This window comes from Condylostylus longicornis, unplaced genomic scaffold (assembly GCF_029603195.1).
Source record: "Condylostylus longicornis isolate FDR11 unplaced genomic scaffold, ASM2960319v2 ptg000030l, whole genome shotgun sequence".
Lineage (NCBI taxonomy): Eukaryota > Metazoa > Arthropoda > Insecta > Diptera > Dolichopodidae > Condylostylus > Condylostylus longicornis.
In genome coordinates, this window is record NW_026577999.1 from 9,535,603 (window position 1) to 9,552,114 (window position 16,512).

Genomic DNA, 16,512 nt, shown 5'->3' on the forward strand with positions numbered 1-16,512 from the left:
ATGATAATTATAGGTGATTATAACAATGGTATTCAAAATTGAAATTTTGAAAAATTGTAGAATTAAATGAGATGAAAAAAAAAATTATTTCGTAGTGCTTTCTCTCTCTAAAATGAAAGTGATAAAATGATGAAGAAACAAAAAAAAAAATGGTAATATCGTAAAAACCCGAAATTCTACACGTGCTGTTGACATTCTAAGAACTATATGCAATTTACTTTTACTATGAGTAGGCTATCAAAAGTGAACAGTAAAAGGTATGGAGAGACTCTAATTCGAATAACTAAATACATGTATATTTTCAATAATAACTTTTCAGGACTGTTTCTTTTATTATACTTACTAAAAATTCATTAACAGTAAACTCGAAATGTATGTATTAATTTTAATATATAGGGCAGTCCTAAAGCAACACGCTTTAGGGCTACCCTATTTCTAATTATTTTGTAATTATTTGCTAACCTCAATCGAATATTTAAAAATTTAGATTTATTGTAATTTGACACATTTTGTTGTTCTTACAGTCTAGTATGCTTATTTAAAGAAACTAACTGGTATATAATTGCATTCATATATAAAATTAAATATGCCATTTTCGATATAATTATACGTGTAGCAGCTCAAAGTTACCTCATTTTTTCTAATATCTTCCTCAATTATAAATTAACTCTTATGCTTGCAAATTTTATTTTAATTATTATTTTAACATATTATGACTTTTTATAATTTGCATTTTACCCTACATATTAAAAGTTAAGTGAATCTATTAATTTAATAAAATTACGATAAATGAGATTACAATTTGAAATATGAGATTGACAATTTAATAATTGAAAATTTTTATTTCATTATGACAATTTTTATTATAATTACTACAAAAAAAAAATTCTATTACAAGAGAGTGGGGCATGTTGGAAATTAATCATATTAAAAAATATTTCATTTACATGTGTGTCTGCTCGTACCTTTCATTCTCATTCAAATGTGAAAATATTCATGGATAAATTTCTATTATGTTTTTTAACATTAATTTTTTTTAATTTACCTTTTGCTTTCCCACATATTATCCTATGTACATTTATGTATAAAATGTAATTATTTTTTTTGCTTGAATAACACACAGTGCATATGTAGAAAAAATGGCCTATTCCATAGAAACTATATATGTATACACGATTTGTACCTATGTTATATACAACATAGTTACTTATAGAATTCAATCTAATTGAGGTGAAAATATGTTTGAATGAATTTCACAGAAAAAAAAATCTAATGGTTGTATACCTATATGTAAAATTTAGTTAAAAAAAGTGTTAGAATACAAAAAACAAGTGTACAATTTTAAGCGGATCGTTAAATTTTAATATTGATATTAAATTTAATTTATACTTTTTTTTCAATTTAGACAGATTGAAATTTTCATAGTTTTGTCAAAGAAAAATTCTTTTAATACTACATTATTGTGGTATAATTGATATTTTTTTTTCAGTGAATGAAAATTTAATGAATGAATATTTTGTGCTTTGTGTCACATCTACGTACTTGTATGTATACTGTTATACTAAAATGTTAGTACATGACTATATGGTGTTAATTTAATGAATTTTTTTTTCTAAAATTTTAATTTTGTTCTTTTTTTTTTTGATTTTTTCTAATTTGATATTTATTCTAACAGGAAAAAAAAAATAAGCTACATTAAAACAAAACTTTTCTTCTTTTAAGATTTCATTGTGATTGCAATTTTGTTTTTCTTGCATACTTTGAACAATTTTATAACACAATAATATTTTAAATCAGAGTTTTTCAAAGTGAAAAATTTTACTATCAAATCCCAAAAAAAATCTGTCATATTTTATATTGGGGCGAATGAATGTACAAAATGAGTGGGGTGACTGGAAACTACGAAATTCATTTGAATATATTTTTTTTTCTAAATAATCAAAATTAGGTTAAATATCATGTATTTTTAATGAAATATAGAAAAAAATCTAAAAGAGGAAATTTTTATTTTTCGTCCACTTTTTGGTGGACTCACAAAATTAATTTTCATGACACTAATGACATACCATTTTTATTTTATATTTTTGTGTTTTAATCTTATCTTAAAATCCAAATAATTTATTATAATAAAGTAGAAATCGCTATACGAGTATAAGTAGTCTAATTTAATTACAAAATAATAGGAAAATCGAAATTTAAGATTATTTTATAAAAAAAATATGCTTAAAACTGGTTAAAATAAAATAAAGAATTAATAATATATGTATGTATTTGTGTATGTACATTATATACATACAAACAATTCAAATTCGCAAATCTTATGATATTCTATTACTAAAATGTATGTACAGTAGAATCTGGTTCCGGTGATATTCACAGCGAAAAATGCACAGAATTGAATGACATTAATCGAGTTGTCAAAATAAACAAAATCTCTTTAATATCTCATTTTGTAAGAATAGACGAGAATTGTTTTAATTTCACATATTTTGTGAAAATAAATGGTGTTAAAATAATTTTTTAAAAATTTTCTACGTACACAAATTTTATTTTTTGTACAATAATATTTGGGTATTAGTTTATTGAATGGTTATTAAATAACATAATTTCAGTCGTAACAGTTAACATTAAATTGATTTTTACATTAGATTCAAACTGACATTACATGAAAATGCAGAAAGAATTTTTTATATTCGATCTATATTGGCAAAATATTAAAGTTTATTTACTTTTATTTTAGTACAATTTTACAACCGATGCGATTTTACGTGGATTCTACTGTATATAATAAAAATAATATATAATAATAAAAAAAAATTGATTTTTACTTATGAACTATTGGCGCCTTTATTTTTGTTATGAACATTCGTAATAGTTACAAGTACTCATGAATTTATATGTATGTATGCATGAAAAAAAATAATATTTATCTTCAAATTTATGACATCATTAAACTTTTTCCTACCACCATCTTATATAATATTTAACTATTATGTTTAAGGATGACAAACTATATTGAAAGAATTTTCGAATTGAGTAAATAAAAAAGTTTTCTTGTTTTATAATAAAACCTGAGAAATTAAGAAATTTTTATTGAATGTACATGAAAGGGAAAAAATCTAAGAAAATAGATTAAATATTTCTTAATGTGAATGTATATTAACTGTAGATTTCAAATAAAATGGTATATAGGTTTTGGAATGGAAAATTTTTCAACTTTGTTAAATATACACTGAGATTGTTATTAAAATTTTCTGATGTTAAACGCATAACATTTCTTACAGGTATTTTAAATATGTATACATATTGTGTATATATTTGGAAATGTCTTAGAGTTGAGCAAATATTTCACAATTGCAAATATGGATATATATTACTTATAATATGTGTTATATAAGAAAAGAAAAGGATATCATGCCATAATATTTGCACAAATTTTATGTCAATAAAAAAAAAGTGTTATACAAGTATATTTTTAAAAAAATGGGAATTATTCATTTTTTTGTGACTGTGAATTTTCACAGTTCAAATGTATATGTTTTAAATTAAGATTACTTAATTTGTACTACACAATATTAATATTGAAAAAATTGCAATTAATTTTTTACATATTGTAGGTTTATGCATTTTATACCCTATATAATTAATTGATTATCATTATATAACAAGGTGTAAAAATTTATTTCATATACAAAATATTTCTTGATTATTGGATTTAGATAATCATATCCCTTATATACTTAAGTATATGTATGTATATCGTAATTCTTACATGCTTATTATGTATGTATATCGTAATTTTTTTATATCACATATGCTATAACTATAAAAATTTTTATTTAATAAAATTTTATTGCAGTAGAAAATATTATTTATCGCGTGTTAAACATTTTATAACTTGTAAATAATTTTTTTTTTCTAATGAAAAAATCTACAATCTTTTTTATAAACAAAATAATTATATGCACGCGAAACAAAATGCCGGTTGAATGAAATTTATATGAAATATTAATCTTTGTATTAAAATCTAACGTAATTTATATTTTTACATACACGTTTGTTTTTGTTGTTAAAATGCTTAACTAAAGGAATTTATGTAGTATATGACTTTGAATTAAAAAGAGTAATTAGAATTCTGTTAAATTTTTATTGCAATTAAAAATATTTTATGAATTTTAAATTAAGAGAAATTTACATAATATATAAGTATGTATAACAATTTCCATTCTCATAATATAATGGAAAATTTTTGATATTATCAAATTGTCAAACACAGATCAAAAAGTACAACGTTAAGTTAATTATATGATTTATTCATGTACATATATATACTTTATTTATATAATTTTGCAAAACGTACATAATATAATCAATAAGGAAATTAATATTTGTATGTAAATTTATACAATATATATGTGTTACACATGTATGTACATTGATTGCAGTTCAATTGAAAGAAATTACATTTAAATTAAAAAACGTGACCCTCTAATACTTTACGTATTTAGAATCATGTTTGATATGGCATTACGTACGTAAACAGAAATATTTCATCACTTTGATTTACTCTCTATTTTACATTAAGTATTTGCCTACGTATATGTAATTGCTTTAAGTACAAAATTTCCTCTTTCATACATGAAACGTACAGTAAATAATAATGTATACGAAATCGTTACGTCAAATTATGAAATTTCAAGTTTTTTTTTTTTTAAATACAGACTTCAAAATTTTGGAGATACAGTTTGAGAAATTCTTTAATTTTTGAAATATGTTAAAACCATATATTTTGATGGAAAATCTTTGCAAATTCGGTTTTTGCATACGACGTATATAATGATGCTTTATAAATAATAATAATAAATAATTTTATTATTATACTTAAATAACTGGAGCGTTATTAGAAGAACGTAATGCATATGTATAGAGTTTTATTACTATAATGACAGTAGAATATTTAAGATTTAATTTATGATTTAAATTTATAAATTCTTAAAATGGAAGCTAAAATAATATTGTTGGTGCTTATGTGCCAAGAGAACATAACAAAATATTTTACAAATTATAAATTTTGTAAAGCTTGATTGCATGAGGGATTAATTCACTCCTACAATCTATAATATAAAATTGTTCAAAATATACTATAATATTTTTTTGTGTATTTCTATTTATCTATATATTACGTATATTGTGTTATATATTTTATTATTCACAATATCATAAAAATGTGTTAAAAAAAATTTACAATTTCTATTTTTTGTGTGATATTATTGTAACTGAAGCACTCTGCAAATTGCTAAAAACAAGCTAAATTTTCTATAATTATTAATAATTAACATTTGAAAAAATATTTATAAAACAAGATAATATTAATTTTAGAAAAAAAATAATAAAAATCTAATATTTATTAAACAAAAACAAAAAAAAAACTAAAAAATAAAAACTATATAGTAATAATGATAATAAGAATAACAATAATATTAATAATAATAATAATAATTATGATTATATAATAACAATTAATAATAATAATAACGACGAGTACATAAAAAACTTTTTAATTGTATATCAAATTTTTTCAATTATTATTTTATATAGTGTCTTTTTTTGTCATATAATACCTTTCATTTACTACGAAGCAAATTAAATTTCTTATTTTTATACTTTAATAATATAATAATTAATATTTAATTAATAATTATAATTAAGAAGAAAATGTTAATAGTTTTTATGATTGTTTTTTTTCATAATAGAGCCAAAAATAAATTTAATATATATATATAGCTATAGTATATGAAAAAAAGAAAAAATTAAATTTTAAAATACTTTAAGTTAGTATATATATATATATATATACTTTCATATATATGTATATGCAAAAATAACATATATATATTGAATATATACTATTAATTAAACTATATATATAACATTCTGTATATATATATAAATATGAACTTTTCAATTTCAACTATAATATTAATATTAAAACCCGACACAATTCAATTATAAGAAAAAAGTGAATAAAAAAAAAATTCAACTATATAATTATGTAAGACGGTATATGTATATATTGAAGTCGGGCTAAAAAAATATATTAAATTTTTCTAAATGCACATTTTAACCAGTATAAGGGGTGGAAATATAATTTAAAATATAAAATTCCAGGGAATCGAATTTGATATAATATTTAATAATATTTGCAATCAATTTTAATCAATAATTTTTTTATTTTTAAAATTTCATTTCGAATTTTATATTTTATTTAATGGAAAATAATTCGAATAGATTTACATAAATTTTTGAATTAAAATTGAATACTAAAGTTTTTTTTTTTAAATAAAAGATAATAAACTGAAAATAAGAATTATAATTAAATTAAAAATAATCAAATAAATATAAAAGCAAAATAATATAAATTATATGTAATTTATATGTAATTTATTTGAGAGTCTGTATCTATTTGCATATGTCAGTAAATACGGGACAATTTCCGATACAGCAATATGAAACAATAATTGCCAAAATGATAAAATGACAATTATTGTATTTTGTTATTACCTGACAATAATAAGGAAACTCTTATGAAGCTATTATGACATATAAGTCATAAAAATTGTAAATTTGCATGTGTGTAGTATTTTATTTTGAATTATTCGAATTGTTAATATTATCAAGTTTGACAATCCATTGTGAATTACATGCATATTTGTTAAGTAGAATTTTGTTAAAACTTAATATTATTAAATTATTTTGAAAATTATAATTTATGTAATTAAATATATTCATATATAAAAATTTATTTGATAACTATGATCAATTTTGAATGAATTTAATTGATTTTAGAATTTATTTATAAATACGCAATTATACATCCAGGTACATGTTGAATTTGAAATACATTATAATTTTACGATATAAATACAATTATCATTAGAAAGTTTTTGATTGTGACTAATGTGTCATACAAAAGTCTAAATAAATTCGTAAACAATGTTTGACATTATCTTTTTCTAACAGCAAATAATTGAAATTACTCTGTTCTCATTAAATTTATAATCAGTTTTTTTGGAAATAAAATGGAAAATCCCATTTTTGTGAGATTCTGAACAATGTCCAGCTGATTTTTATTCTGGTTATAATTTTTTAGTAAAATTATTAAAATTTTTAATGAAGCCATCAGATTTTGTCATATATTTAATCTTGTATCTTATGGTTGTATATACATATGTACGGTATCTTAAACAAATCTCTATTACACGCTGATTATCAAAAAATAAAACTTAATAGCATAAAAAAAAACAATAGTAAATAAATAAAATAAATTATAATTTAATTAATTTAATAAAAACTAAAAATAAAAAATTATATAAATGAAATAAATACAATTAAATTAAAAATTATAATTAAATAAATTAGAATATTTTTTTTTATTGTTTTGTAGTACTACACCGTCTCGCCTATATTTTTATTAGCTTATAAATTATATGATATATCATAAATATTTTATATATATATATATATATGTATATAGTTTCTACATTACTCTACTATATTAAATGTAATTAATTTTTTAATTTAATATTTGAATTTCTAAATATTAGATTTCAGTTAATATACGTATGTATATAAAATACTACATTATATTATAATTATTTTGCATAATTAACCATTTTCAAAATAAATTTGATACTAATTAAGTTATATAATATTGTTAGTAAATAAAATAATATATATATGTATAACTATTATATATTTATATAGAGAAGATTCATATTAGTAAATTATTTATTATTGTTTTGAAAATAAATAAAGTATAGGTATCTATACATAATAATTTGAATTAAATATAACTATTATTGAATATTATTTGTAAAATAAACATTTAAAATTTATATAAGAAAAATTTATGTATATATTTATAACAATATATGTATGTAATAATACACTATAATATAAGAATCAATAATATTAAATATTTGAAAAGTACAATTACGTATAATGTATAAGAGCATTCAAAGTTAAATACATATTTTCAAAATTGTGAGGAATAACAATAATTATGGAGGCATTCATATTTCCATATAAACCTTTACAAATATTGAAATTTAAACAATATTTTTATTTAGAATAATTTTGTTAATTTTAATTGAGTTCTATAAATTTCTTTTCTATAACAATAACAAAATACAAATAGGTTTATTAAGTGAGATGTAAAAAATTGTGGACAACATATTGTTCTATAGATTCAATAGCTTCAATAGCTTTTTTTTATTCGGATTTTTATAACTGAGAAGAAATTATTGTTTTATTAAATTTACATTATAGATCTCTTATATAAAACCTCACTATTATGAAATTTTTTGAAAAATAGGAATTACACCCAAAGGGTCTATTGTGCCTTCCTCGAGACCCACATTTTTGATGAATCCGAGGCATTTGAAATTTTAAATCGTGAAAATTTGGTGAAACTTTTCATAAAAATTTTTGTATGAACTTTTAAACAATGAACTTTTAAATAGGCATAGATCAATCTATTAAAAAGCAAATTAGTTTCGGAAATTTTACACTGGCTCAATAAAATTTTTCAATATTTTTCACAGTGTTAACTCTTATTATGAATGCCCCTCAAGAATTGTTTCCGAAAAAATATCAACTATATATATATTTAAAGAATTCATATATGTAAATTTATAAAATATAAGCTTTTAAATAAATTTTGTGATTATAAAAAGAAGTTAATAAGTATAAACAACTTTAAAAAATACAAATTACAAAAGTTAGTAAGGTATACAAGTAAAAAAAAAATGGCAAACAATTTACAAGTACTTTTACACATTACAGAATTTTTCTTTTTTTACAGATTTGAAAAAATTTTAACAGATATTGTAACATATTATTTTTAGTTCGAACATTATTATATTACAGAAAATTATTTATATAACATAAAGGAATATTACGAAGGAGTGTCAAAAGTTTACCAAAATATCAAGATTAAAATAATAAAAAAAAAATATTTCGTGTTAAGGTTGTTTACGAGTACAAAAGAAGGTATTAAAATATAAAAAAGAAAACAAAAACTAAATATACAAAAAATCACATAAAATATAAAAGTATAAATAATTTTAAAATTGATTAAAATGTGCAAAAGAATTTCTATAGAAAATATTTAAAAAAAAAATTTTTTTTTTTTTAATTTTGCTTATATAAAAAAAAATTTTTTTTTCTTCTTTTTTTTTTGATATTGTTCAAAAATTTAAGTTTAAATTGAAAATATTTTCATAATAAAAATTTTTAAAAAAATTTTTAAAATCTTTTGTTTTTAATTGTTTTTAAAAAGTAGCGACATATTATGTCGCACCTTCTTTTCGACTTGGTGTTCGTTTTTTATGAACCGTTGGCAAAACATTTGATTGTGATGGTTTGATAGCACTCATTGATATCGATTTTTTTGGTTGATCTGGATCGTTTGGCCCTTTGATTGCTCTACGAGGCCAAACGAATTGCAGTCGATATTCAGTACTCAATTTTGAAATTGTCTTTTTGAAGATGCCACTAGACTCACCCGTCTGTAAAAAATAAAATAAAAATTAAAAAGAAGAAAAAAACAAAAGAGAATAATTTTTTTTTTTTGTTTTTTATACAAATACATATGTATATAAATTTTAAGAGAAATATTTTTATTAATATAAATATATAAGAATATAAAGTGTTAAAAATATTGATTTTTGGTATAATAATATCTAATTGTGCAACACACATATGTTTATATAAGATTTGCTGTTTATATTAGGGTTTGTTAGTGCATCCAGCTCATTAAAATTTTATACAATTAATATAATAAAGCATATTTAAGTATGTACATGTATATTATTATATTGGCAAAAAAATAAAATCAAATAAGGCATTTAAGGAATATATTTTTGTTATAAAGAAAAATTGTTCAAAATATTAAACATAAGTATATTTTTTCAACATTTTGTTTATGACACTCCAGACTTGCTTCCACGTTTGTTTTTCTAATAATACTACATAACAATAATAAAGGTGTTGAATGTAGAATTTGACATTTCTCTTCTGAAGTTACATAATCTATTGTCATCATTTGTGAAAACACGTCATTTATAGAGTCATAAGAGAATAATTTAACCCCATAATTATTCGACAATATTTTACTTTAAAAATATATCTAACGAACACTCCCATGCAATTTTAGAGATATCCTATAGTTTAACTCCAAGTCACATTTATATACAGTTATGTATGTCATCACCACAGAAAAATTGTTCTTCCCCAATTTCATTAACTTTACAAAAAAACCTCTAGAAAAATTTTAAAATTTATAGCAACCAATGTTTTAAAAAGCAACCAATGTTTTATTTTAACTATTTATTGTACCAAAACCACAGACACTTTTTAAATTACTCAAAAGCAGAAAACTGACTTTTTCAACTGCGACATGAGACTAGATGAGCATGGAAATGACAAAATGTCTTTAAAATTAACTGATATTTAAAATTCTTTTTTTTTTTTTTTTCAAATTTTTGAGTCTAAAATTTTGACAGCTTTTTTATGCCAATAAACAGTTAGTTGGAATTCTTTAGAAAAAATTTTTTCCACACAGCTCAAATTTTGAAAAATTTGAATTTCCGGCATTGCATGCTTTTCCAAATTTCTATAAATGTAGAAAACTGACGTAATTAAAGCACTTTTGAATTCGATTATTGTGTGGATACCTTCAATTTTTTTTTGTCTCAGCCTAAATGTATACAATATTTGAAATCTTTGAAATGAAATTTTCGTCTGTGAAATATTTTCATTTGTTGAAGGAAATTGTGCTACTTTATAAACCATTAGCTTGACTCAAATTTATTATATTTTCGTTATTTTACAATAAAATATAGAAGTAGTTACCATTTTGCTTTTATTTATTATTAATAATATAAAAATCATTTACTATTGATCAATAGTCTGAGAAAAAATTACTTTACCTTGAACTTTATAGCAAAAAATAAATTTTATATATTTATTCTAAATTATATAAATAAACTAATAATATTGATTTTTCCTTAAAGTCAATATTATTTATGGAAATTGTAAAGGTTATAAGAGTAATTCAGTTAGTTTCGTAAATAATTCAGCTTCATTAGTTTATAGTATAAATAGGCTTATCTATTAAAATAAACTATTTTTATTTCCAATAAATAGACGCACATTAAAAATTTCAGATTGTTTATATTTTCAATATTCATTTTATTTTCACCACAAATTGTAAATTGCATTAGAATTAATTTTAGAATTTATTAGTAAGTAAATAAAAGATGATATATTGAAAAGTTTTAAAGCTGAAAATTTTAATTCTGAGAGAAAATCAGCAAATTATTTTTACAAATAATAATACATATATAGTTCCGGAAGTTAGATGTAACATACTTTAAATACTTAAAGATCATTTCAAATTTTGAATAAAATCAAAGATGCTTTTATATTGATGTAGTATACATTAAATTGCGATTCTATTGGATACTGTTATATGTAGAATGCGGTAATTAATAATTTAATATTTAAAGAAAATGTTTTGAACATCGAATTGCTGACACCAAGAAAGTATATAATATACTTACAAAATTTTAAAAGAAAATCAATTCCTTTTCCTAATCGAATATAATATCAGCTATAATAAATTTAAGATTATATTATATGTATATATGTAATTAATTGATTTTCATATTACCATGAAGAGTATAATAATTTCGTATAAATGAGTTGTGATAAACGGTATCACAACTCTTGATATGATATATTATTTTAAACCTGTATTAACATAAAATTTAATTTTTTCTAATTTGGTTTATTAAATAAAATTTAATTTGCACCTACGAGTAAGTATAGCAATTATTATATGTGAATATTAATTTTATGTTAGTTTTTTAATGTTATTATGATAATTAGCCTAAGCAAATCCCTACACGTAGCATTTAAAATAAAAATTATTTAAAATAATATTTTCATAAGTTAAGAGCAGTTTTGCTTAAAAATCAATGCAATAATATAAAAAAGTCATAATTTAAATTCGTCAATATATTACCAGTAAATTTAATAACAAAAAGACAATTATAATTTGTATAACAGTTATAATTTGTATGACAGTTATAATTTGTATAACAGTTATGATTTTGTATAACAGTTATATCATGTATAACAGTTATATTTTACGTAAAGGTTGTAATTGCATCTAAAACAACCCCAAATAAAATATGTGATACATAAGTAATTATATGTATTGCATTTAAAATATTTTAACAAAAAGTTGCTATAATAACTTTGAGTTTGAATAATACTAATGACATACAAATGAGTTGGTACGTATATATATGTACATACATAAATTAAAATATAACAATAATAATTAACAAAAAAACTAGTTATATTGTTATTGGAATGAGTGGTTTTCATTTATAAAAATGTCAATTCCAAGATAACTAACTGTCAAGAGAAAACTATAATTACATAAATTATTTTATGCTATTGTTTCTATAAACGTAATGAGTAAATTCTAAATAATATTACGGTAAATTTAATTTATGTTTTCTCAATTTAATATATACAACACAATGTATTCATATCTCTATAAATTTTCCATGTCTATAATAATTGATGTTATAATGTATAAACATTTTTACTTTTCAAATGATTTCAAGCAATTTAATTTTATATTATTTAAATATAAATATTTATTTTAAAAAGGGGATTTTTCCGGTTAATGAAAATAACTTATAAATATATTGTTTTATACATATATAAAGAACTTTCGGTTCTAATAGGTATATTATATATATATGAATGTATGAAGAGGTTTGCTTTGAAACAATTTTTACATTGCTTATTATGCTTATTACATATTTGTAAAAAAGATGACTATTTTTATTAAAAATAAAATATTATAGTGAAAAAGACTTTATACATTTATAATGTTATATTTTAAATATAAACTATAGATTTAGTAGAGCGAATGTTTTAATCGTATTATAATGAATATAGAGCATCTATATAAATAGATTTTGAAAGTCAAATGGGAGTATAATATATAGAGATTTTTATAAATGCAATGTTCCAAAACGCATTATTGCTATAACATAATATGGTGAATATATTTTAGACTATTTTATTAAAATAAAACAATTTATATGATTTAAAAGTGCTACTAATATAACAATTTCACTCTATATGTTGGAAATAATTTGGCAATGTTTATGAAATTTAACTTATATAATAATACTTTTTTTATCAACATAAATATAACACAGTTTTGACTGTAATAATTCAAGTTTTAATTGAACAACTCTAATGGAGGAGAGAATATTATGATTTTACTTGTAAAAAATTCGTAATTTTGCGGTTCGAAATATATTCGAAGACGGTTTCAAATTCATTTACATTCATTTACTCTCAGAAACTCAATTTGTCCCTTATTCGTACTTTACATTTGTTAAATTAATCACATTCACGCATAAATTATAATATTTTACATACACGAATTAATAGATTTACCAGGTATTAGGGCTTCCATTAACGACATACCCTGTATTTTTTTTTGCTATTACTGTTACACTATAGAGTTGACGTGAATAAACATTAATTTTGTTGATTTTTAAATGACAACGAAAATTTTCAACAAAAAAAATTCAATACAGATAGTCTGAAATAATCGCTTTAGGTCACTAAAAATCAAAATCAAATTCAGTCAATTTACAAACTGGAAATAAAAAAAAATAGCAAAAAAAAAAAAAACAGAAAAGCTTCAAAAAATTAATTTACTATGCGAAAATAAAACTTTTTTTTTTGTTATTGTTTCTGATTTTCTCTATACTATACTAAAAAAAAAATTATTTAAATTTGTTGTTGTTTTTATAGTATTTCGTTCATTTAAATTTTTTCAGTGAAATGATCAAATTTATAATTAAGGAATACAAATATTATAGAGTTTAGTTCATATTCGCTCTTTAAGTAATATAGAAGTTAATGTAATACAAACATACTTATGTACTTATACCCCGGTGTAATTACGAGTACATATTTAGAGTGATTTTTTTTCAGTTTCGCTATACATATTCAACTATACATATATTTGTATGTATATATACAATATAAAATTAATTACTTTTATTATCAGTGAAAATTAAAATTGATATTTATTTTAATATTATAAGATTTGTTTTTTTAATTTTTATAATATAGTATACATTAAGGTTAAAAATATATCAAGTATAGAAAATAAATTCGCTGAACGCGATTATAAAATAATTATTCGCTTTAAATTTTACCTATTAAATAAATTTATTATATAATTATTACATATAGCCGTGTAGAAATATAAGAATAACTTTTTAATAATGTTAAAAATTTAATGTAATTTAATAAACGTATAAAATTGATCATAAAATATTAATAAACATACTATAAAAATTAAATTTTTAGAATTAAAATTCTCTTACTTAGAAATCAAATTCTAAAACCTATATATTATTTTATTAATAAATAATTAAAAAATTTTAATAAGAAAAAAAAGCAAAGCATTACTCATAGAAACTGTTTGAATAATTTCAAATTGGATTTTTGAATTACATAATAATTAACTAAATATACCTTCAATTAAGGTAAATCTACATATATATATACTTATATTAAGAAAAGCAGAATTAAGCTATATATATATTTTCTTCCTATAAATAAATATAATTAAAATTTGTTTAGAAATAAAAAATAAAACTGCAGTTAATGAAAATTGTATAACAATTTACAAGAATTAAATAAAAGGTAATTTTAAAAATATACTTGAAAATAATTTGTTAGCAAATAATAAAATTAAATAATTTTAAATAAAAAAAAAATTTTTAAAATAGAAAAAATTGATGGTCGTAAACTATTTGACTTACAAGCTCCTTTACGAAAGCATTTATTTAAATAATTTAAGCGATACAAAAAAAAAATTTTTTTTTTTGCTTAATCATGCCGGTTTTTGAAATTGAAACGATTTCCAATTATTTTGTATAGATAATACTTAAGACGCGGGTTTCGTAAAAATTTTATTTTAAGCCATACGAATATAATAACGAAAGAGATCTCATTATATTGGACCATTATTGCAAATTAAAAGATTACTGGTAAGAAATAAATTAATATTTATTATACAGGACTGTACATGTATATCGGCCAAAAAAGCACAATATGTAGTAATTATTGTGAAGGCAATATACAAATATACAAAAAAAAAATAATAATATTATTTAAATTATCACGAATCAATAGAAAAGTTAGTATGTAATAATACAAAAAAAATTACAAAATTCCATTTTTAATTGACCTAATCGTCACTCATGGGATTTACATAATGTTTGATTTATAAAAAAAAAGTATAATGTTATCAGTACATAACCGATCGCGCATGTACATATTTAAAATGTTACATAAAATTATGAAAATTTTTTTAGTGAATGTTTATTTTCCGAACGACTTCCGAAAAATTTTCCTGTTCATTGTTTTAATATTCTGATTTTAATTATAAAACTTAATTAATTTAGCTTAACTTAACTAAGCATAAATTTGGTGATTACTTTTCTCTATATAAGTAAAAATGGTAATTCGGCGTGTAGTAAAGATTCTATTTCAGAGATCTGACATATCCTGAAAGTTGAGCAAATCGTCACATTCTCAATAACTTGAGAACTAATAAATAAACTCAGATAAAAATTTTCGTTAAATTGATCTAGTCGAACTTGAGATACTGTTCTGATCTACCCGCAAACATCTCTCAAAAAGTAGTGTATTTAAACTTCCCTACCATGGGGTAGTGCATTTCCACAGAAAACTCGACAAACGAAATTTGGTGCCATTACATTACCACTTTAATCGTATGCACTGCGGTTTACAATAATAGTTGAATAATTAATGATAATCTATCTTGAGTATGATTGCGAATGTTATTATATAATTAAACTTCATATTTATTTAAAATTTCTACGAAAGTTTTATTCGATGTCGACTTTCATTTAAATTTATTTGAAAAAAAAAAAAAAATTATTAAAATTAGTGAAATTCGTTTTATCTTAAAACCGCTCTTAAAACAAATAAATGACCTGTCGATTTTACTAATGTGCGGTCGTACGTGTGTTTTGATAGTGACGCAAATAACTTGCATTAGATATAAACAAAGCTCTTATCTAACGAAATATTTATAAGAAATTGAAACAAAAAAAAAAATTCGGATCTATGCATTTTTTTTTCGTGATGATTTTTATTTTTATACTTTTCGTTTTGCTTAATTAATACAAGCAAGTCAATTTATAGATGAACGGATTATATTCTATACTTAATATAGGGTTGGTATTGTTTTCGTACTTATAATTTCACTGATCGAAAACTTGGTATCTCAGTTATGTTTAACATACGAAAGTTTTCTTAATGAATTAGGTAAAATGATCAATTTTCGGAAATCTAATGTACAAGACTAAA

At 20.7% G+C, this 16,512-nt stretch overlaps 1 protein-coding gene across 7 annotated transcripts in view; it reads right to left on the reverse strand.

Moving 5' to 3' along the window:
• The window catches only part of LOC129607845 (uncharacterized), a 96,877-nt gene that overhangs the window by 24,446 nt on the left and 55,919 nt on the right, over positions 1-16,512 (reverse strand). For all 7 annotated transcript variants that reach the window (XM_055519054.1, XM_055519050.1, XM_055519051.1 and 4 more), the window contains one exon: positions 9,362-9,569. In XM_055519054.1, coding sequence (XP_055375029.1) covers positions 9,362-9,569 — 208 coding nt within the window. The remainder of the gene's footprint in view (positions 1-9,361; positions 9,570-16,512) is intronic.